This window comes from Corythoichthys intestinalis, chromosome 17, assembly GCF_030265065.1.
Source record: "Corythoichthys intestinalis isolate RoL2023-P3 chromosome 17, ASM3026506v1, whole genome shotgun sequence".
Classification (NCBI taxonomy): Eukaryota; Metazoa; Chordata; class Actinopteri; order Syngnathiformes; family Syngnathidae; genus Corythoichthys; species Corythoichthys intestinalis.
In genome coordinates, this window is record NC_080411.1 from 181,691 (window position 1) to 206,338 (window position 24,648).

General features: G+C 42.3%; 1 protein-coding gene across 5 annotated transcripts in view; it reads left to right on the forward strand.

Annotated features, from left to right (window-relative positions):
• Positions 1–24,648, forward strand: part of exd3 (exonuclease 3'-5' domain containing 3) — a 46,649-nt gene that overhangs the window by 16,715 nt on the left and 5,286 nt on the right. For 3 of the 5 annotated variants that reach the window (XM_057818961.1, XM_057818962.1, XM_057818963.1), the window contains 2 exons: positions 541–594; positions 677–808. In XM_057818961.1, the coding sequence (XP_057674944.1) occupies positions 541–594; positions 677–808 (186 nt within the window). Of the gene's footprint in view, positions 1–540; positions 595–676; positions 809–3,422; positions 3,506–3,593; positions 8,660–24,648 lie in introns of those variants that run through there. The other 2 variants (XM_057818964.1, XR_009061101.1) reach the window with 2 other exon arrangements.

Here is a 24,648-nt window from a genome sequence, read left to right on the forward strand (position 1 = left end):
ATAATCAATGTCTAATACTTTGCGACACTCCCGGAAGTACTGTAAATCGCCCCAGTGGTAGAAGGTGAACGCATGAGTAGTCTGCTGTGTGGAAGTATTTGACCGTCAAACGGGGAGATTGAAAGTGGTGGAAAGGATAGAAATTTGTTTGGGTTTAGGGTTTGGACATCCCTAGTATCTGTGTTTGATGGAAATAAAAAAAGTCTTTACACACTTTTGTTATTCTTTTTGTTTCCCAGAAAGAAAAAAAAAACAGATGTGAACATAACTCACTTAAAAACATTTTCCACCTGTATTTGAACTGTGGAGTGCATTGAGAGTGATAGATAACATTTTGGGATGACAAAGAAGTTAAAGTTCAATGTGTCTACTTTGACGCAAACTGCTTTTTGCAGCAGCAGCAGCACATCCAAGATCTTGTTTTGCTGCATAATAGATATAGCAGCTGGTGGACTTTTCATTGCTTAAGGAAACACAACCAACTTGTTTTAAAAAAACAAAACTGCTTCTAATTGTTCAATTTTGTGTTCATTTGTCCAGTTAGCACAAGATGAGTATCGTATTATACTCACATGTGGACAACCGTACCAGACTGTAAGAAACCATTTGTAATTTCTATTTCAATGCTGACTATTTTTACTTGGACTCATTGAGGTGGCGCTTTGTACATCCACAGTTGAGGTCTCAGGTGGGCGAAGGCCGCTGTCTGTCCCTGGACTGCTCGGAAAAAGCCCGAGACCAAGCTATTCGAGTGCTCAAACACTTCAATGTCCGGCCAACTACTTGTGATGTATTTAGCCGCTGCCAGGTAGGAAGAGTCTTCCTTTTAATGTTTAACCTGAGCTTGTTTCAGAGTTTAAGGGGGTGATTCATTTTTTTTTTTTTTACTGTAACTCATTCTTGCCTGAATGTTTGCCAATCATGGCATGCTGCACAGTGAAACACAAACTTACGATAAATGATTGAAGGAGTGGGACTTTGGAGGTGATGTATGACATGATATTTTTGTGGATAACTGATTTGAAAACAGTCTTCGGTTTGTCAAAATCACACAAATGAAAAAACAATGCCTTTACTAAAACCACCCAAACATTTATAGGTTTTCATATTTTAATGAGGATAGTATGCAACCAATGACACAAGGGGGAAAAATAAGAAGTGAACCCTCTGCCTAAGGAGACTTAAAGAAAAAAACCCTTTTTAAGTCTGGTGTGTGCCCAATCACTGATTTAAAGCTGCCCTGCCCACTATAAAACACTCACCTGCTAAGAAGGAGAAGCATTGCCTGATGCTCATCACAGCTTGGTCAAAAGAGCTGTCTTAAGACCTGCGATCAAGGCCACAGCAACTGTTTAACAAGTTCAACGACGGTTGACGCATGCGGCGCTTTGAAGCTCGGTTCTCTGGCAGCATCAATGACTGTCAATCATTGTTAACTTGAATGAGAACTCCGGTGCACTCGCCGCCTGACCAACAACGAACAGGGAGAGGGAGGGAGGGTGAGACTGCGCGATCGGCTCGGGACAGCTCATCTGTTTTTTTTTGTTTTGGTTTTTTTTCTAAATTGTGTGTGTGTGGGGGGGGATAATCCGCGATGGACTAAGGGCGCAAAGCTTGAAGCGCAAAGTAGGGAGGGATCACTGTATTCTAACAACGAATGACAAAACGTGAGGCTCCATCAAAACATCACACTACAGTATTTTACGACAAAAAAACGGTGTTCATGAAGGGTTATAACAGGGCACCCAAAAAATTGACACAATGAAATACTGGACTGGATTCCTATTGCATTGCAATCGATATGCTTTTGTCTAGTGCTATTGAAGGAAATTCACCAATTAGTGTGCAGTTTTCAACTCAATTCTCATTATCAGAGATCAAGTATTATATTTTTTGAAACATTTTGAACAACCAAACTGGAGGTTATCGTCCTGAAATGTAAAACACTGCCGTCATAATGACCTTCATTATACTGCTCAATGATCCAAAAAAGTCACTTGCATATTTCTGCTGACAATAAATTATTGTCTACGGAAATAAAATTCTTACTATCAATGGCTTGACAACTTGTAACCATGAGTTATTATTTTCAGTCATACATCATATAATTTCCTTCAACATCAGATTACGTACGGCATAGTTTAATACGTTGTCCTTACTTTTTAAATGTTCACAGTGTGTTTGGGCCCAGGGCGGCGGAGTTGGCAGGGCTTTAAAATTCACGACGCTCCCATTATTGAGTTATATCCTATCCTTAATACCAACGTGACACATGTGCACGATGCCTTCCTGCAACACACAAAGAAACTTCCCCTTCAGATGTTCCATGCTGCACAGATTGCCAGTGAGATAGACGCTTCCCCATCAAATGTATGTAGCGTAAGATGCTTAACGCACAACACACAAAAAACCTAAAAACACCAACGCTTTTTGGCGCGCGCACACACACACACACATGCAAACACCTCAGTAGCTTTTACACACCCGCACAGGAATTGAGTCAGCCATAGACTGCAGCGGCGACGTCGGTTCCCACGCGCCAGACCGCTGGGGAAGTGAAAACAAGAGCAACAGGAACTGCCGCACTACGAGAGGGAGGTGTCAGACCTATGCTGAGGTTAGCGAGAGGAAAAGGGGAGCTAGGGGTTACAAGTGAGAACAGAGGTGTTGACAGAGAGGGGGGCGGGAAAAGCAACACAGAACCAGTGAAAGTCAATCAGAATAAAGGGATTTCTTTTATTTTGAAGATAGAAGCTTAACTACTGTAATCATAGCCTCCAATCAATGTTAGGGTATATAAAGAAGATGCCTCTCAAGGAAGAGGATGCTGGATGAGAGTGAGGCAGACGAGTGCGAGTTGCCCTTCCTTTAATCTACAAAAAGCTGTGAGCTGACAACCATTAAAACGTGTGAAGGCTTTTAAGATGCTTCACATTGTCTAGTTGTATGACTACACATGTGAATTGGCTGTTCTTTTTTTTTTTTTTTACCAAGCCATCACAAATCTATTCACGCAATTGTAATTTCAAACAATGTCTTTGAGTGGAAGATCAGTTCTCAAACACCTTACTTAGTGCTTGTAAGAATTCTGGTTTGAGTGTTACAAAAACGTTGAGAAACGCTGTATAGATACATTTTGGTTGATTTGTCCCTTCCTGATTTTTAATTGTTTGTTTTAAATGTGTTTCGCGCTTAAATGCATTATCCAACAAATTGACATACAGTATTCGTCAAAAACAACACAAGGATGTTAACGGACGGGGGGAAAAATCCAAGCCTACGTAGCCCTTTGTGAAAAGCGATTGCCTCCTAAACATAACCGGTTGGTTGGGCCACCCGTAGCAGAAACAACTGCAGTGAAGTGTTTACAAAGCATCTCTTATAGCTCTGGGGAAGAATTTTGTCCCGCTAAATCTTTTCAGAATGCTGATTCTGCCACATTGGAGGCTTCTGGAGCATGAATCAACCTATTAAGGTCATTCCACAGCATCTCAATAGGATTCAGGTCAGGACATCTTCAGCCATTCATATTGTTGTAACATGTAATGTTCAGAAAGACTATGACTCTTTTTTTTTTTTCACGTCATTTACAGTACGGTATGTCATTTTTCATGACCTCCTCTGACATCATAATGTTGGTTAGTGCTCAAGTCATCGTGGAAATGTGAATATCCATGAAGGCGTCATTAATGTCGGAACTCCGATTTGAAAAACGACCCAAAAAAACAACTTGTATTCGATGGTCTTTGCACTATGCGAGGGAACATTCATACATTTTACCAGTGTCCCACTGCCCTTGCCTTCAAGAGATAACAGCGAGCGATAGAAAGAAAAAAGACGCTTCAAAAAGGGTGGGGGGAGGGGAGGGCATTCCATAGGCACGCCAAAACATTCCGAGGAAACCATCCCAAATATTTCCCACTGTGTGTGGTGAGCACTTGGCGTCTCCTGTTACACATGCTCTCTTAGGGCTTGAGAAAGTGCGCACATGCACTAGACTAGTGGTGATTTTCTACATCTGAAATTTCCTAGTTAGATGACATCTGTGTTTGACTAGAGCCAACATAATTGGCCCACTAATATGTATTGTTCACGTCCTGCTCAGACACTACTGACTTCATGTAACAATTCATCCAGTGCACGAAACAGGATCATGAATAGAATAAGTAGCTTTTCTTATTAATAAAGCAATGTTCTGTCATCATCATATTGAAGTATTAGTTTTGGTAAAAATCAAACCGCAATTTTCAATGTCTGACAAATACAGTGTATAGAAATTCATGAGTGTAAATCATCTTATTGAATTACTCCTTTATCCTTTCTGTCAATCTGTTTTTCCATTTGACTGTTACATATTTATGGACTAAAAGTTTTGTTGTTGTTCTTGTGTTTTTTTTTTTTGAATAAAAAAATAGTTACTGTACTGGTAATGAAATCGTTGCTGTATTCTTTGCGCTGTACTATTGATAAAGACTATTACATTACATTTATTTGATCATGTTAAAGATATTAACTATGCAAAAAGTAATTTTTGAGAAAGATGCAAATACTTTGTCATTGCAATGTACGTCATAGTAAATGATGTAAACTTTCTTGAAAAAACTTGTGGTTAAGATCCTCATCGTGATTTTTTTATTGTTTTGAAATCCTGCACTTAGTTTTGCACAGTCTGATGACGTGCAACGCTGTTCGTAATCGTTCTTCATTCATCGAGGAACGCTTTCTCAGACGATCCGATGTATTGTGTTTGGATTCGTCGATGCCTACTGACGTAGAAGCCTCTCGTGGTCCGTGCTACAAAATGAGACCATATCTTTTGATCGTTCAATATACTCTTCCTTTAGGCTGCCCGAAATGACCTTTCTTCCTCCCCATCCGACCCCGGTCTCCCGGCCCCTGCCTCGCTTCTCCGCTCCCACACTCAGATTCTCACTCTCCGTTTCAGTTTAGCCGAGGCGAGGAATCCGGTGCAGCCGGCGGCTGGAATGTCCTGTTTGTCTTGCTCTGTTTGTGTATACGTATGTATGCGTGCGTGCGTGCGTGCGTGCGTGCGTCGAGTTGGTGAGGCTGGTGGTGGGTTTTGATGTGTTCCATTGTCTGGGAGCCAAGCTGCTTCCCGTCACCGAGCCTGAGAGAATCAGAAAGGGAGGCAGTGAAGGAGAGAGAGAGAGAGTGGAAAAAGAAGGTGAGCTGAAGCTATGGATGCAAGAAGGGGGAAATAACCACTGGCCTAGGGCATCATGGGATCCCGGTGTGATGAGGCAAGAAGGCTAAAGGGAGTCGGAAAGCAAGGTAGAGAGTTGAGAGCCTAAAAAAGCCTTTTCCCCTCAATTCAAGGAAGTCATGCATCATTTCCCTTGTTTTTCCACACACACTGACTGATAAACAAAAAGTACCTTTAACGTAGCAGCTAATTGTGCCTCTCACCAAAATAAGATGATCTCTACCGACAGATGCGGTTTGTTGTATTGGTTTTCGCGTTGCTTGCCATCAGTCCTACGCAACCACAGAGACTCGAGCCTGATGACACTTTACTTGGCAAACATGAACTCACGGTCAAAACTTGGGTGAGTAGGCAGATAAAAAAGGACAGGCACCACCTAGTAGAAATGACGGTTGCCCAAAACATTCAAGATCATCCCAAATTTCCTAGACCTCTGACAAAAGAAAAATAATGATTTAATTCTATAAAAATGACAGCTCACCAATCCAGCCATTTTGTGAGGTCAGTTATACCCATGCGCATAAACACTGATAGACTTGAAGACGGACAGACGGGCGGGCGGGCGCACGGCACAATGGTCATTACCGTCTGTCCGCACAAAGGGTTGCCACTTTTTGGAAATACTGGCTTTTACTTATGTTTTTCGACATTATTAGATAGTTCAATAATGTCCATGAGAAATGTAGCCAACTGGGTGAGATGGTGCTTTTTATTATGATAAAAGCTAGCTGTAACAATCACAAACACATTTAAGGTATTTGAGCTCAGGTTTGCAATCTTGATGAGATTGTGTGTTCGGGTGGGTGGTCTCGCGACAACACGCATGGAAGTGGTTACGTACGATGAGGCTAGTTGATAAGGGAAAAAATGTTGGAAAAGGAATTCAAGTAGGTAGAAAATGACTCGAATGCCATTTACTTGCGCATTGTGTACTTAATACACTTCCCTGAAGAAGAAAAAAAATTGGTGGTGCCGTATAATCATTTGACTTGTGCTTTTGTCCACGTGTGAGTGAGTTCCTGGCTGCTAGAGTGGTTTCAACAGGGCAGAGCTATGCATTCCTGACCGGCGGTGATGTCATGAGAACTAGCTGTGTGCTCGCTCACTCGCAGGCGGGCAGACGGCCCTGTTTATGTTCCCCTCCTGAGGAGAAACCGCACCGTGCTCGTGTGTCCATGCAACTGCGCCGTCGGTTCGCGGGGGAAGCCGAGAGGCTCTCGCGAGGGTCTACTTTCTTTTCCCCGCCGCTCGGAGAGAGGGAACCACTTACTGACGCTTGAACGTAAAGAGGAAGTTTCTCATCTTTTGCAGAGCACAGTAGCCGCGAGGCCCGACTGCTGCCGGAGGGAGATTTCTCTACTGCATAATAATAAAGTCATGGCAACAATAGCGCACAAGATGCGGATCCAGTATCTATTTTCCCACGGCGACAATCTCGTCAAAATGGGTTTCGTGGACAGCTGATGAGATTGTCGAAATGATCGTGCCGGCACTGTTCTTCTCAATATAACACCGGTTTCCGATTTAGAGATTTTGCCATCTCGTCAAAAATTGTCATCTTTCCAAAGTCCAAAAAAATAGCGAGTCGGGTCACAGGAAAAGTCATCAAACTGCGAGCCTCTCCCCAAAAAGGATAGTGGCGATGACTAAAAATGGAAATCGTACGATAAGTAATGAGTTGTATATTGTTTTTTTGTCTACGGTTGTGACCGCCGTTGATTGCCATCTTTGCCCGGTGCTGGCTGGCTGGGGACTCCGTATTCCTTTGACCTGCGTGACGTCAGGAATGGATTCGTCGTCGTACAAATGATAGTTGTCTTCACAAGACTTTACCATACCATACAAATACGAGTGGCTCGTCACGCGCATGTGTTTTTGACCGCGCTTTTTACGCACGCAAATCAACAGACCCGAATTTGTCGCCACACCGACAGTGGTGTTCACAAGACAAGTTTTTAGATTGGTTGTCACATTTATACAAATCCAATACGAACAACTTCGATTCGAGTCCTATTTTTAAAAAAAATGAAACTCACATTATAACTTGAGAAAAATTCTCAGACTCAAGTATTCACAGCATAATACAAATACTAGTTGTGCATATCTTTTAGACAGCGACCTTACGCCATACAAATACACCGATTTTTCACGCCACAAATGAACAATTACTCCTCTACGGTGCCAGCTTGAAGCACAAACATGGTTTCTCATGTTCTATACGCTTACTTTTAAAATTCAACCCAGCGTCTGGGATTTTTGAAAGTGATATGGCACCGATCTCATTGTGTAACAAAACAACGGTGCAGTCAAAACAATGAAATTATGCAAAAATCTTCACTTTGGAGGTGTTTGTAAGACATTTTTATTTTGTGGTGGTGAGAGGGGGAAAAATTAATCAAATGAAATGAAAACACTGCTTTTTCAGGCATTTTTAACGTGGCCTCACCTCAATGTATGTCACGCCATTCATCAAGTGGGATGTTTAGCAACCACTGGTCCCGCGGTGCTGTTCTTTCTTTTCAATTTACGTTGGTCTTAAATTTCATTTCAAATGTTTTGAATAGAACTTGCTTAGGCTGTAGGAACACCGGTATAATCTCATATCATCAGAATTAGCAGCTATTTGCAAGTAGTTGGTAATGAACACCTGAATTGGCAAAAATGAATGGCGCACTTACCTTTGCAACTGACAGCGGTTACCGCTGATCCAATTTACACGAACGGAGCATCCTCAAGATGGCTGACGTCGGCTTCATATTTCAGAGGTCGTGGGTTTCAAATCCGGGCTCTGAGCCAGCATAGGGTTTTTTTTTTCCCCCGGGTACTCCGGTTTCCTGCCATATTTGTAAAACACGCATGGTCTGGTTGAACACTCTAATTTATAAATTGGGAATAATCCGACCTTGGATAAGTGGGAGAAATTGGATGCATGGATACTTACTATCTACAGTATATATGCCCTGCGATTAGCTGGCACCGTTTAAGGCGTACCCCGCCTCCAGCTGATAGTCCGCTGGGATAGGCTTCAGCACACCCAGGAACCCATTGAGGATAAGGGGTTCCCTCAAATGGGCTATAAAAAGGCTCTACATTCCATTCTTATTTCACATTTGCACTACAGTATTCAGCATGGCGTTTTGAAAAATCTGCGGTTTAAAAAAAAAACAAAAAAAAGTTGCAATGTCAACCAATTTTCTCAATGAAATGCAATTGGAAAAAACTTTTAAGAGGCCGAGTATTTCCCTCCTCAGTTACTGCTGCCGTGTCTGTGGTCACGGTTTAATGGTTTCCCTTGCGATAGTGAAATGTGATCTTGAGTCTTTGCAGCTCAGTGAAGCATAGAGCATTCTCCCACACTCAAGTGGTAGCGCAGCACAGCACAGCATAGCAAAGCTCTTTTGCAGGCAGATCTTTCAGTCTGTGCTGCATAGCATAGCATAGCATAGCATGATGCCCTGCCCGTCTCAGCAGGGAACTTGCTTGTTATTATCTTGACTCTGGAGCATACTGGCTTCCTTTCATACCTTAGCGTGTCTCCTTTCCATGCAATTTTGTGTTTCATGTCTTGTGTTCTCATGCTTTGACTCGACAAAATGAAAATCATTTTTGTTGTGTTCTTGTTGATGTGACTTCTAGGAGCGAATACCCTGATTATACGTTTGAGAGTTTGAGGGATACGGTACATCAATTTTGGTGGACGCAAACAACTTTACAGGCTGGCCTGGAGCCAGTACTCTAGATTGATGGATTCCAAGCCTCTTATTTTCTTGTACTTCAATCACAGCTTTTCTTTTTTTTTCTTTTTCTTTTAATATAGTTTTTGTCCATTTTCATATGCTTTCAAAATGTCTATTGTCACTGAGGTTACATAAAATGCTATCATACCTACACTACTGGCCAGAAGTATTGCCCCCCCCCCCCTGCAATTCTGTCAGATAATGCTCAATTTCTCTCAGAAAATGATTGCAATTACAAATGCTTTGGTCGGAATATCTTCATTTGTTTTGCTCGCGATGGAAAAACACAAAAGAGAATGAAAACAAAAATTAAATCATTATCGTTTTACACAAAACTCCAAAAATGGGCCGGACAAAAGTACTGGCACCCTTTAAAATAATCATGTGATGCTTCTCTAATTTGTGTAATTAACAGCACCTATCACACGTGCAGCCAGTTAAAATGGATTAAAGTTGACTCAACCTCTGTCCCGTGTCCTTGTGTGCACCACATTGAGCATGGAGAAAAGAAAGAAGACCAAAGAACTCTCTGAGGAAGTGAGAAGCAAAATTGTAAGGAAACATGGGCAATCTCAGGGCTACAAGTCCATCTCCAAAGACCTGAATGTTCCAGTGTCATCAATAAGCCCACGGCACTGTGGCTAACCTCCCTAGATGTGGACTGAAAAGAAAATTTGACGAGAGATTCCGACAAAAACTATGTAGATGGTGGATAAAGAACCTCGACTAACATCTAAAGTTCATGCTGTCCCGCTGTCCGAGGGTACAACAGTGTCAACCCGTACTATCTGTCAGTGTCTGAATGAAAAGGGACTCTATAGCCAGGAAGACCCCACTTCTGACCCAGAGACATACAAAATTCAGGCCGGGGTTTGCCAAAACTTACCTGAGAAAGCCAAAAAGGTTTTGGAAGAATGTTCTCTGGTCGGATGAGACAAAAGTAGAGCTTTTTGGCAAAAGGCATCAACATAGAGTTTACAGGGGGGGAAAAAACCAAGGCCTTCAAAGAAAAGAACACGGTCACCACAGTCAAACGTGGCGGAGGTTCCCTGATGTTTTAAGGTTGCTTTGCTGCCTCTGGCACTGGCCTCTGGCATTATGAAGTACAATAACAAATGATTTTTTTGTTTCCCATTCTCTTTTGTCTTTTTTCATTGCAAGCAAAATCAATGAAGATATTACTACCAATGCATTTGTAAGTGCAATCATTTTCTGGGAGAAACTGAGCATCATCTGACAGAATTGCAGGGTTGCCAATACTTTTGGCCAGCCGTGTATTCTATTTCATTTCCTTTTAGAATCACATGTAGCAGAGATCAGAACAAGCTTGGGCTTCCTCAGAGTGCCCAAAATATTTTTTATGGATGAAAAGCAATCTTCTCATGGGGTTTGACATGCTTGTGATACCAATCATGTGTTCATAGCATATGATACCTTCTATTGCAAATAGACTTTTTTTCATGCGTCTTTCTAAAAAAAAAAAAAGTTTCCATTCTTGCAGCTCATTTAACATTATTTGTCTGATTATTTGGGCCAGGGTTAAAAGGTTTGCAGAGATGTTTGTATGTCCCTCATGGGCACCCGTTTCTTAGTTTCCTTCTCGTTTCCTCCTCTGTTACACATGGTCAGATTAATGTGAATGCGCTTGGAGGGTGGGAATAGCCACAGGCGGATACCCCTCACCCCCAGGGATCTAAGAGGTAGAAGTCCAGGGAGGTCAGGCTCGCTTGGCCTGGGAAAGGCCTAGACCAGCAGAAGAAGGGCGGGGGGCTTTGTGAGATAGATGGAGGGGATAAGTATGCTGGTTTAAGAAAAAGAAAAAAAAAAAACACGATATAAATTAATCAATGAGAGCACATTAGGAAAGATGGAACGTGATGCAAAATTACATTTAGGAGGGTGTGACATGCTTCGGTTGGATTAAGCAAAATGCATTCATGCCAAAAGTAATAGAGAATTACCGGAGTGATCTGGGTTCTACTCGTACATAAGTTACAGACCTTTACAAGAGTAGATTTCTTGGAATAAAAAAGCATAGACTGTAAATGGAATGGAAAATAAGATCTGCTGCAGTTAAAAAAAAACATGAGGATGATAAGCATTTGCATCTTCTCCCATTTCCTCCTCCCTTTTCAGACTAAGGAAAGCTAACGTCTCCGTTTCTCATCGGAACTTCATTCCGGCATCTTATCTTGCGTCATCAAAGTGTGTCAGTATTTTTGTGCACGCTCTCAGGAGACCGGTAGCATTGCCTATGGACCAAACACAAATAAACACCAATATGACTTGATCTCCACAAAAAGAAGTTTCGCATTGCATCTGCCAACTATTCCAGTCGTGTCGACTCTGAACTTATGTCAACTTTCAGACTTAGCCATAAGTGTTTGTGTGCGTGTGGTTTTCGGGTCAACGTGCTTGCGGGTGCACCAATTCCACCCATGTGTTCTTCAGGTCGGGGCCTTTGCGGTCAAGCGTACCAAGATGCTTAATAACAGTAACATGTGTCTACGAGATGCCAAACCTGTCTTCCTGCCGCTAAAACGAGGGCTCAAGCATTCAGTGGAAACCGGAGGTGAGCTCAATGCCCGAGTACCTGTTGGCCGAATGATCCCACGGACGAGCTTTTCTGTCTCTTTTCCTGCGGACTATTTTGGTCAACCGGTGGCCCGTTCCCACAGTGCCGCCGTTCCCATGGTTATCGCCGCGCAGATAGCGAACAGGGGGGGTTGGGGCGGTGGCGCTGGGCTTGATGGAGAGCGGTAGAGACAGCGTTGTTCTGTTCCAAGGGATCGGGGACTCTGGCTGTGGGGGAGGGGGGTTTGTAGTGGGGGTGAAAGGAGGGTAAGTCTGTTTGTGTATGTGTGAGCGTGTGTGATCTGTAGCTCCCATGAAGATCACAGGTGGCCCATGAGGATTCCTGCATTGACTAGTTGGTGTGGTGCTTTGGGTTGGGTTGATGCCATGAAATTGGCATCAATCACATCACACATAGACGACACAGCATCTAGGTTAAAATTCATTTTGACCTTAAATGTTAACCGTATTCATACTGTTGGTCTCATTTTTGAAGATTTTTTGAGGGGGGGCTGAACTAAACTGTAGCGTTTAACTGACTGTTTATATTCAATTCTATCATGTGAATTGAATGAATGAATGAATTTATTGTCATTGTCATCATCATAATCATTGACAGTTTCAGAGTGTGGAATTTGCCCGAAAGAAAGACGATTCTCTGTAAGAAACAAAAATAATGTATTGGCAATCAAATATTCAACTTCATGACATTTGAGAACATTTAAGTAAAACATTAATAGACGCGTTAACTTTATTAATGCAACTCATTTCATCTGTATTTGTATTGAGTATACTATAATGCTTACAGTTGAACAAAACTACATTTATGTCAAGCAGAATCCTTACCTATCCAACATCATTTTTAAATTTTTTTTTTTTGGGAGTTTGTACAGATAGAAATTTTTCAAAGAGCCAGCTATTTTTGATACTCCATATGGGTTCATTTATGCATTTCACCAAATTGGAATGAAGTTTTGTGACAAACAATCCACAATCATTAATAAAGAGATTGCTGCAAGTAGGACAGCATTCAGACTGCATAAAGCAGGGCAAATGAGCCTAGATGTGGGAACTGTCAACCAAGAGAGCTCTAGGTGGCAAGCGAAAAAGAGGGGGGTATTTTTTGCGTGTGTTTTTGAAGAATTTTTGTGACCACTGAATTCTTACCTGCTCAGCATCTATTGTGGCCTTTCCTGTTAGAACGATCCTTCAATCTGTAATCTCTTCTCAGCGTTTCTTCTGTTTTCTCAATATTTTTTTTTCTCTTCAACCCTTGCCTAGATGAGGCTGTAGAACTGGAGGTGTTAACATTATTCTTGGAAGGCCCTTTTCTCCTCTTTTGTGATGAGAGGCTACAAAGATAAATGTCTGAGAAAAGTTTCATCACACAATAGTTTACTGTGAAGATCTGCAAACAAAAACCGGAGTTCTTGGCACTCTCGTGACGTCGCGGGAGAGGGTTTGCCGTCATTGTCACGAGACGAACTCGCCACATGAACGCTACCGGTTTTGTCCTACTCTCGTCTGGACCCGTCTTTCCTGTTCATTTTGCTTTTGCCGCTCGTTTTGTGAAATATCGACAGTCATGAATGTTCTTCTGGGTTCAAATTGAAAGGGCCGAACAGATGACGTGTTTATGTCGCTGCAGTCGTACTCTGAAAGCCCGGCCGCGCAAGCCGTTGACGTCAACGCCCGCGACGTCAACAACAATGGCGACCTACAAGTTCAACTAGTTTTACAAATTTTGTAAAAACGAAAACATCAAAAGGGGTTTGAATATCAATTTCTTCAAACTCATAGGGACATTTTTCTTTTAAGGACTACAAGTTTTTATGTCCGTGGATCTCTTTAAGCCTAAGGCAACATCTACACTAGGACGGATCTTTTTTTTTTTTTTTTTTTTTTTTGCCTTGTAATTTGGAATATATTTTCTACCGGCCCGCACTACGTTTAAGGTGCGTTTATAAACGCCCCGCTCCCGCAAGGGACGCCTGCATTTGCGCAGACTACTCTTGCGCGAAAAGCAGCAGCGCGTGACTTCATTGTACTGGAAGTTTATCGTTTTTCGGCATTGTTTCGAGGTTTCTCTGGAAATATTCGAGTGTAAAATTGACCAGCTCTTTTAGTTGTAAAAAAGGAGCAGGAAAGCCGCGTCCGTACCATCCCGCTACGTTGTTTATGACGGCGTAACGCCACACCCACACACACACAAAAAAGTGATGCCGCGCTCCATAACGTCAGTTCCGTCGGCTTCGATTTTTACACGGGTGGCCGGCGGCTACACCGGACCGGGTATCCGCCGTTTAAGAAATGAGCTTCCTCTCTAACAAAAGAGGTACATTAGTGTGGATGACATGCCGTATAGCATAAAAAAATTGACCGTTTAAGGCCATTATCTGTCCTAGTGTAGACGTAGCCAAAGAATGAAGGTGTGGTGGCACAGGAAGTTGAGAGGAAAGGTGGCTGCTTCGCACCGAGGACGAGTGAGAGGATGGGAGCAAGCCTGCGTTGTGGGCCTCAGAAAAATGGGTTGGATTCAGTTCCCACACTTCTAATTACTGTGTCACTGGAGACTGAAAGGGGACTGCCCCTGGCCCTAGGGAATTCACTGGGAGAGAGAAGAATTAAAGACGTACTCGCTCCATCAGCCACTCTCTTCATTTTGACCTCGGCATTCACAAACAAGGTGATTTGCTCCACTCGCTCTGATTTTGCCCACAACCTCTCAAGCCGTACGTAGTTGGCCTTAGCCCTCCTTTGGCTACCCCAGCTCAGTTCTCTCATCCCTAGAGTCTAAAGGCCACCCTTCTTTACCGACATATGCAGTCTTTTAACCTCATCTCTGCCTCTTGCTTAATATCATTATCCCCTCCCCCGCCACCCTAGCGTCCATTGTTGATGTGAACATGGCACTTCGTAACGCTTCAATGTGACCACACACAAATCCGCTGATGTTTTATCCTGCATCGTTATTGCCACTTAACCCCGAGCTCCCTTCCCTTTTATCTCGCCTCTCCAAAACCGTTGCACCTTTGCTTGCAGCTAGATAACATATTTGAACGTATTTGAGACAAATATTATGTGGGGGGAAGGGATCGTAGCCTACCTTGAAAGCGTTGCCTATCAGTTTTGTCTCTCAAGTTATGTTGAATTAACCCAAATAAAATGGCTTCTAACATTGCATAGTTTGGGCTAAGGCCGCAGTCCCAAACTGGCCCTTGCATTCTTTCTGAATTCCAAATAGTTCCAGTAGTGGGCAACTGTCACGTGTCTCCAAAATGTCCTTTCAAAAGCCGGACCGCTGGAACGGTGACCTTCCGTCTCCTCGCGAACGAGCGACCCTCCTCGTAGCCACCGCTATTGTCAATATTTAAAGTCTCGGATGAGTCACGCTACATTACAATAACATTCCCTGGGTGCCTCTGTATCAGGAACAGATGAGGAAAAAGTCAAAAGTGAGGCGCAGTACAGGGCGAACTCTCTGGCCAAAGTGATAAACCATGAGTAAAAGGAATCTGCTCAAGATGAAGCTTGTTTATGCGTTTAGGGTATATTTGCACAATTGATTTCATGTTGCTGACTACTGTGACCGTGGGTGAGGTGACTTGACCGTTTCAGAGCTGTTGCCGTATGTCAGGGGGAGCGGTGGCTCACGTTACATATTGTAGTTGGATTTTTATCGCAGTACGATTGCTGTAATTTGTGTATTCCGTTTCTCCTCAAAGGGCAGAAGTTAGTGAACAGTTTAATGGAGGCTGGCATTTTTCTTTATTGCCAAACACACACACACGAAAAGCTTTTCTCTTCAGTAAAACTGGCAATGTGGGATGCCTGGGCAAATCGCAGTTTAAATGGAACTTTTTAACCTTTGCTATAGCGAGCTAAACAACAAACAATCTGATTTTCGTGTTTCTATTGTGTATCTTTAAATGAGTGAGATTGAAAAGGGCATTAACAAGATCCCTAAAAAGCAGCGAGCAGAGCGCCGTCAACAACCTTATGTTGGCATGGGAATGAGTTTACCCCACTTGTAAAACACCAGTGCGCCAAGTGTTGCGTGTCATCTGCAACACATTGTCGTGCCAGCCTCCCTTATGTTTAATCAAGTTGTTTTTCATTTTTACCTATTGTGCCAAAAGCGACCCCTCGGTAGAAGGCGCTCGCTTGCGTAATCCGTTTTTTATACATTTTCATCCCTCCTCAAAACACATTGCTGAGCGAACGGGCGGCATTGTCAACGGGCCTTTTCAGTGCGTTGTTTTTCCCCTGAGCTGCTAGTCGCCTCGGCTATCTGGCATCTGAAGAGAGAAGAAAGAGTGCTCAGAGAAAGAAGGAGGTTAGAGGTGAGAGACGACCAGAGAGAAGTGGTGAGGGAGATTGAGGGGAACCCTAGAAGGGGGTAGATGAAGCTCCAAGAAAGACATTGAGCAAAAGAGACAACGTAGGTTGGACTGAGAGAGAGAGAGGGAGAGGTCGGGGTTGAAGGTTGAGTGGGGAGAAAACAGAATTAACTGACAATGCCAAGATGAGGGAAAGCAGTAGTGCTATTTCTGTGATGGGCAGAATTGTTATCTTCTATACCGCCTTGAGTTTAAATAAAAGGGTCCAAGGAGGAAGTAGGACGACAAGGAAGTCTCATTAGAAAACTGTTGAAAATGACTCGAGCTAAACAAGTGGATGCTAACTAAAGGACAATCTACAATGTCGATTTGCACTAGCAAATAGTATTGGAAGGGCTCCCCGATACGGCACTAAAATCCAGGTAATGTTATCGCTGAGTTCTAAGACCTAATGCATCGATGCCGGGTAATATTTTTTAAGTTTACAAATACCGGTTGCTCCCCGTGATGCCCGCAGTCAGTTACCAACACTGCCGTAAAAGAAGCAGCGCCTGTCGCTCCTACCACAAGAAAAAGAAAATGGAGAACACATCTGCTCATTTAGCAATCCAATTTTCAACGAATGGTGGAGAAGAGTACATGTCAAATTGTAATACCAGTCGGAATTGAACATTCTTATGAACACTGACATTGACATTAGCATCTGTAAAGATGTTAGCTAAGTTAGAAATAAAACGGGGAAAAAGTAGGCCATGTCACATGTGCAGTCTGGTAGTCAACGTGATTAGCACATGCGCTATGCTAACATACTAATGTGGGATAATAGTACTGTGTACTGTGCACTCACCAAGTTTGTATTTGTCTTTTTTTCCCCTCTTTCATAAAGGAGCGTCTTAACAAGCCACGGTAGAAATGATTTTACAATGAAATGAATATATCAAAATGTAGTTTTTGTATATTTAACAACTACAAAGTACCACACAGCCTGGTATCGGAGCAAGCCCAACAACTGATAGTGTTCCCGAATGTGTTTTGAATACACATAAATGACATACTGTATTAGAGATATGTAAATGAATCAATGACATTGGCTCTGAAATACACACCAACTTTAAAGTCATTAGGTTATACTGTTTATAGTCAGGCTTTTTGTACCAACTCCCTGTAATTGCTGAGTGACTTTTATGAAATCATTGGGTGCTGGTGAAGATCATTATATTTGTTCTTACATCTGCGCAGCGCATTCAATGAGCTCAGTTTGAGTGAACCGAGTCAGAGGAAGGGTGTGTGTGTGTTTGTGTGTGGGAGGGTGTGCGTGCGCGTGTGTGTGTGTGTGTGATGTCAAGTCCAGACAAGCTCTGCTGTCGTCCAAGTTCAGGGTGCCTTCAGGTGGTAGTGGTTAGTTAACAGAGCTGCTAATTACGTCAGACTTGGGCTTCTGAGACACTGGCCAGATCTCCTTTGGGAATTGTGACCGCAGTACTTCCCTCAGTTTTAGTAGAATAGTTGATTTTCCAAGATTTTACAATCAGCACTGTGTGGGAAAGTGGAGCAACCGGTTACGGTTCAGCTGACCAAGTATTGATCTTGCAAACTGTAATAAATTGAGAAGAAGAAAATTATCAAGTAAAATAGAGGTTGGTGTAAAGGATCAGAAGTAGATTTTAATGTGAGGAGTAAAAGTCAAAAGTGTTGTGTTAACCTTTTCTGACAACAGCAATTTAGCCCAGGGTTTTTTTCTTATGTATTTCAAAGTTACTGAGCAAATGTCGTGCATTATTACCACTTTCAGAATTTAGACAACTGTGCAAGATTGTCGATCACCACAATTTTTGGAGACGGTAATCCTTTAGAATTATGGCATTATACTTAGTTTTTAAAAACCCTAAGTTTCCCCTTTTCGGGGGAAAAAAAAAAAAGGGCCATCTTAAAGGAATCAGAGGAGTAAAATTGACTGAACGGGGACAATGTTCATTAAAATGAAAGAAAGCATTATTTGGTGGGGAAAAAGTGTTTTGAAGCAAAATACAAGAAATGAATATGAAGCCAATGTGTCAGTTTCCTTTGCCCTGTGGGAGCCAATAAAAAGAATATATTTCTGTTGACTACTTTATAGACATGTTTGGTTCCAGTGTAAGTCTGCTGTTGATTATGGCCATTTCCAAACCACAGAGCATTTTTTTCCCCAGTTCAAACAACTTTGAAGCTCCACCATTTTTCTGAAACACGTTGTTGGCTCTATCTTCCCACTGCAGTAAAAATCTGTCCGAGGTCGCTTTTTGAATATTTTTTTGTCTTCTCGTTTATGACTTTTCTTGGCAATGTCGACAGCAAAAACCTAATCTTGTCCAGATCGGATGTGGGTCATTTCAACACGTGGTCTTGAAATTGCTCTTAAAAGGAAACTTGTGAGTGGTCAAAAGATGTGACCTGACTTTAAAAAGGGTCTTCCAGTCATGATGATCATTTCATCTAGTTCCATGTGCGTATTAATAATAATGAGCAAAGTCGGCAGCTTGCAATCCTAACAACACTTACAATTTTCCAGTGGTATTAAAAAGTCATATTGAGCATCCCTGAAATCGGAAGATCATCCAATGTTTTCAGAGAAAGTACTACTCCATCGAGATCCTCTGGGCCGTTGCGCTAATATTTGCACCCCCTGCTCCTCCGGCCGTAGTGGCACTTCTCAAGTTGAGATGAGAATTTGTGTATGCGAGGCAAACAAAGTGGTGCTAGCTGCTAACTGCTAGCTAGCCAGCCAGCTACGTGGCAGGTGCACAGTAATTGAGAAATGTTTCATTCACTATGTATTTTGGTTTTGATATCCACGTTCATACCGCCACTACATTTTGGAGGCCAAACATTGGCAGACGGCCAGTAGAAAAGCTCCCAAATTGCAAGGAAAATGATTTGAATCCCTGTCATGTACTGTAGGTGCCCTGCCGCTTTTTCGTCGGGTTCCGTTTTTGTTGATTGCGCACGCAGACAAATCCGCATGGCTGAGTCACAGGCGTTGGAGTCCTTTGAGGGTACTTGATCCAGAATGTGCTGTTCAAGTTTTTTTTTTTTTTTACATGATGCGTATTTGTCAGTTACCTTGTCTGTACGCGTATTGATTGATAGTGATAATGGTTAGGGTTATATGTTAACCGTATAAAGAAGGTTGACGTTTGTCAGTATATTCATTTGAATATTGATACTACTTATTCTGTGTTTGGGGATCAGTTGTCTTTGGTTATTTCTCCTCACGCTTAAAGTGCCACACACAAAAATATGTTCTTCTTTAATGTGGTTACTTGTGTTTATATTTAAAGGATTTTTTTTTCTTTTCCCCGCTCATTTGTTTTGGATACAAAAGTGTTAGATTTAGAAAAGTGTTAGATCAGATTTAAAAGTAAGTACAGAGGTAGATCAAACACATGCCAGTGTCCATTTACCATTGACTGCTTTGGCTCACAAGCTTGTTCCGTTGCCTTTTATTCAAGACATTTCCTTGCCGTCGTCTTTTATCTATTTATTGATTTCTTCCTTAGCCAGTCAGGAGGGCTTATCCTGGTGGGAAAGTGGATATCCTCTTTTATGCTAACTGCAGTCCAATGTCACGTGAAGAATCCTGATGGCGTGAACGCAAATAGAAATAAGGCCTCCAAAGTTCATCATTTACAGTAGCGTGTAGTCCAGGCACGGCCCGCAATCTATTCCACAAAGGAGATCTTTCTGTTTCAACCCATCAAAAGGAAATGTCTTGCGAGCGCAATCACTCGGGTGCTTCTTGTTTCAGCAGAAAGCTCATTGGTTAAAGTGTCTGTGCCGGTTTATTTGGAACAAAGACAAGGACCCAGTACGGCCGTCGAGGATCGATTTGGCCACCCCGGGTGGAGGCCCTCTCCAAGGAACCCGTACGATATTTTAAAACTCTTGGTAAACGCGTTATATGAAGCAGGTGCTGAATGATTTATTCACGTTAAATGCTAAAATGATCTCGGCTTTTTCCAGGGCTGAGGGTTCTGAAATACTAAATATAGGAAGCGCACAATATTTACATTCCCAAGGATGGTGTGAAATATTCTGGTGCCAGTAATTCCAATGTATGGGAAAAACTGCTGCCTCTCTTGAATAACTCTTTTGTAACCCACTATGCATGACATAGGAATAGCTTCAAAAATGAAACACTATGGCTTATTCAAAAAATGAGCATTTTCCACATCATTTCCATGTACTACTGAAAAGAACGACGGGGGAAAAAAGATCAAGAATGAATTCAGTTGACTTGGGACAATGATAGAAACGATGTGTGTCTGTGATTTTTTTTTTTTTCTCTCTCTCTCTCTGTGAAGGACTGTACTTTTCTTGAATGTTGTATACATGTTTTATTCCGCAGCACTGCTGGAAAGCATAGTGCAGTATTCCTAGCCTTTCCCCAGACTCCAACGTTGTCACAATAAGAACAAGACTTTGAAAGGGAAAGGACGGCGCACGTCTTGTTCCCCGCTAGCGCGTCTTCTATCCCGTTTCCCACGCTGCCCCTTACCTGACTCACCACAGTTTGAATCAAATCACAGGCTCGCAATTGGCTGCCCAGACCACGTGACCTACAAAAGTGCCGCCTTTTTAGATTGGTGTAGCTATTTTCCCATGGGAGCTGCCTACCCTACGGAGTCGGGGCCGGCCGGGGGTGGAAGCGCGTTGCCCCCCCCCAAATCCCCCTTTCTCTCCTTTTTTTTTCCCTTCACCACCTCCCATCCTTTGAAACACAGTATCACACTTTAGATGGCCTTTGTTGTCACAGCAAGGAGCATTCTTTCTCTGGCACGGCCACACGTAGTGAGCTTCTCTTGAAAACACTAAAGGGACAAAAGAAGGATACGACGTGTCGCAACTGTCCAAAATTAGAAAAGTTAAATTAGAGTTCTGCTGTCCTTTTGATCTTGTCATGTCTGTCATTTTTATGTTTGCTTAGTGAAATGACGTTAAGCATTGTGGTAAAAAGTGAAACATGCATCGATGCAGCTAAAGTTGAGCATACCTTGTGTCGTTTTAGAAGGGTTCGATTTAGTCAACTGACTGGCATTGATTTTCTACTTGGTCCTGTGCAACTCACTTTTGCCAACATCCAAAAAGAGGAATTTTTCTGTCTATTGTCAATATGGAATGGAAATGTTTCAACTTCAAAGTAATGCTCACAACTCGGGATGGGAATCGAAATCCGATTCCAATTCCGAACCGGTTCCTAGTGTTTCGAGGCCTCGACATCACAATGAAAAAGCCTGAACGATCCCTTTAAGGATTCCTAAAGGCAAGTATTGCGTCGTGACGTGACGTGACGTGTCTTGTTGTCCAGACACATCAAACTAGCATGGCGCCAAGAACCACTCGCTCCAATGTTTGGCTACACTTCACCAGGAAAGAGGGTGAAAATGAAAGGTTAGGATGGTTTAGCATGAGCATTGCAGCCATAAACATAACAATGACAGCACGTAGGTTCAAACGCTCGAAAGTGTGTCTTCACTTCACGAGGAAAAATTACAACAAAGCGACTTGCAGTCATTGTAAGGTCGAGATACCTGTATCGGGAGGGAATACGACTGCACTGTCCTTACAGAGAGGCTAAGGCTCAGTCCTGGCTGTACAGCTACATAGCTAAACTCCCAAATGACGATGCAGAAGACGTTGGTGTAATTTGCTGACTTTATTCAACCATCATTTGAAGAGTGAAGCTAAAAACAGAAATGAAGCAAATCAATTTCGTCTCCAATAAGAAACAGGTTTGCATCAACGTAAATCAGCAATGATTAGCTGCTAATACAGTAATAATAAACGGTTAGCATGCGTTCGCTAGCATTAGCACATCGTTCAAACCACTACACAACTGAATTTAAGTGTCCAATCGCAAGTGGAAACACACAGCAACAACACAAAACATGATACATACAGGTGTTGCCTCTGTAGATATTTTACAAACATGAACAAAAACAAAGAACGTGGGCTCGTAGCAGTGTTTCCCTCTCTCACTAACTCGCTCACTCGCTTGGATGCGGCAATTCCTCTTCGCGTGTAAGCGCGCTCTTCTTCACGTGTGCGCATTCTTCTTTGCGTGAGGAAGCGCAAGGGCGCCCCCACTTGAGCGTGAAAGCGCCATAAAAACTAAAAGGCATGCACTTCAAAATAATGGTAAATAATACACTTAAGCCCAGGGGTACCCAGACTACGGCCCGCGGGCCGAATACGGCACGCCTCCACATCTGGTCCGGCCCCCTGAACAATAGACCCCACTCACCAACGTCACACCATGACGTGTCGCTGTATTGTGCCGCCATATTGTCAGTCATTGTGTGTCCGTATTCTCAATGGTCTCAATTTATCGTGCAATTCATGGAAGCCCCGGTGCTTTCAGACGCTGTAAACTCATTGGATGTATTGCATAAAAGGCGTTATGTGGAAAAGCTTCGGTCGATCCATTTGCCAGATCCATATTTGATGCCTAAATCCATATTTTTCGACCCGCTGTCTTCGCCGTCTCTGCCTGACATCTGCTACCCTGATATCTACAACTATCTTGTCCACAGAAACTCAGCCTATTCTCACAAAACTTTAAGAGCTGCACTCTAAGCAACATTACCCCGTGTGACCCTTTACTTCCAATTTTCTAAAATGGCGACAATCAATCCAAAAAAAAGTTGACTGCGATGGCCGACGCTTCAAGGATAGGTGGATATTGGACTATTTCTTCAATAAAGTACGCAACAACTGTGTCTGCCTCCTTTGCAAAGAGACAGTCGCTGTTTTCAATGAGTTCGATGTGACGCGATATTACCGAACAAGACATGCTGACATGTACGACAACATTACAGGGAAGATACGCAGCGAGAAATTATAGCAACTTGAAGCTAGTTTCATTTCACAGCAGCAGTATTTCGCAAGAGCCCGAGTGTCGAAAGAGAATGCCACAAAGGCGAGATTGTTGAAATTATGAATTTAAAAAAATAATGATAAAGCAAATGTGACACACAGAAGGGCTTGCTAAAATGTGTTTAAATATATTGTTCTAGGTAAATCAGCCAAGGTAGCCCTCCACATTTTTACCACACCAAATCTGGCCCCCTTTGCAAAAAGTTTGGACACCCCTGTTTAACTGGTGATCCGTAGACGAGGCCAGCTTCTTTCACTTGTTACCAGCTAAATATTATTCAAAAAATAACGATGGTGGAAGAAATAAGCATCTTGAATTTGAAACTGTATGTTGCCGGCGATTAGCCTCGCAATGATCTTAATTGTGGTTGTCAGCCCAAAACCCTCTAAATATATATTAAATGCATCTTACCAGATACAAAATGACTACTACATAATCTGTGGTGATTGTTTGGTGCCCAGTTTTCTCGTCGAATTGCAGCAGTCCATCTCGCTCTCCTCTTCGGGTCTCTCGGAGTACGGTAGAACTTCAAGTCCAACCGCCACACACGCCTTCACCATTTTGATCATTAATGTTAACGAGCAGAAAAACACGCCATAATAGGAGGAATTTACGTAGCGGTAATGCGTAAACACGACGAGCTGATGGACAATATGGCGCGGAGGCGTGGTTGTGACGTCATATGAGTGGGGTCAATACCAGAGAGCATTTTGAATTTTTTTTTTCTCAATAGTGTTATTTATTTCCTGGCCTTTTCTGTGAAGAACTCAGACAGGGTTATTTGGTTATTATCTATTGAATTAATAGTGTTTATATTATATGATTATCTTTATTTTATTTCCTTTTGTTCCATGAAGAATCCAGAAAGGGTTATTTGATTGTGGCTTTCTGAAAAACAATATTTTTTTTACATTTAGGCACTCCTGCAATCGTCACATTTTTTCTGTTACAAACTGACCCCGGCCCCTCATCAGAGAAGGGAAAAGTGATGTGGCCCTCACAGGAAAAAGTTCAGGGACCCCTGTGTTTAACACATATTGCCAAAGGCAGAACAACAACCTGTATGCCAATATATACCAATATTTTTTATTTCTATTAGAAAAAAGTTTCAGTAAAATGTTATACATTCTTGTGTATTTGCCACTTATTGCCACAGTTAACATTGAGGCTTTGGGCCTCTTTTGACCTCGTTGTGAGTTTGTAAGGTTGTGACTTCTGATTAAACAAACTCGATGCCAATCAAAATGTTTGCTCTTCTTTCCCCCCAAATTTAGAATCGATAAAGAATCGAATCATTAAGCAATATCGGTAATGGAATCGGAATCGTAAAAATCCTATCAATTCCCATCCCTACTCACAACTAGGGATGCAACGATACAGTTAAGTCACGGTTCGCTACGATATTCAACACGAGGGACACGATTTTCAATTTGATTCAATACATTTAATGCTCTATACATACAAGGTTTTTTATTTATTTATTTTTTTTTTATTTTGCTAACAAGCAAAAATAACAATCCCATCACATAAACATGTATTATAATGCATAATATTTATGTGCTTACTTCTTACTGATCTGAAGAAATTTTGTATGAAATTGCTGAGAACAATCTTTACTGTGTATAAAGTGAGGCAGGGCACACTGTTGATTGCTATTACTCTCTTAGCAGGAATGTTTACCACATCCTATTTGTGGTCTGAGTCCATCTGTGTTACGTACTGAATGAACAATATTTGCAGCATTATCTATAGTCACTGGTACTGCTTAACTTCCATTCAGTCATGGCGGTTGCCTGGCACGGCCAAACCGTTCTCCCTGTATTTTTCAAACACTGTGAGTGTTAAATAGTGTGGGACCCA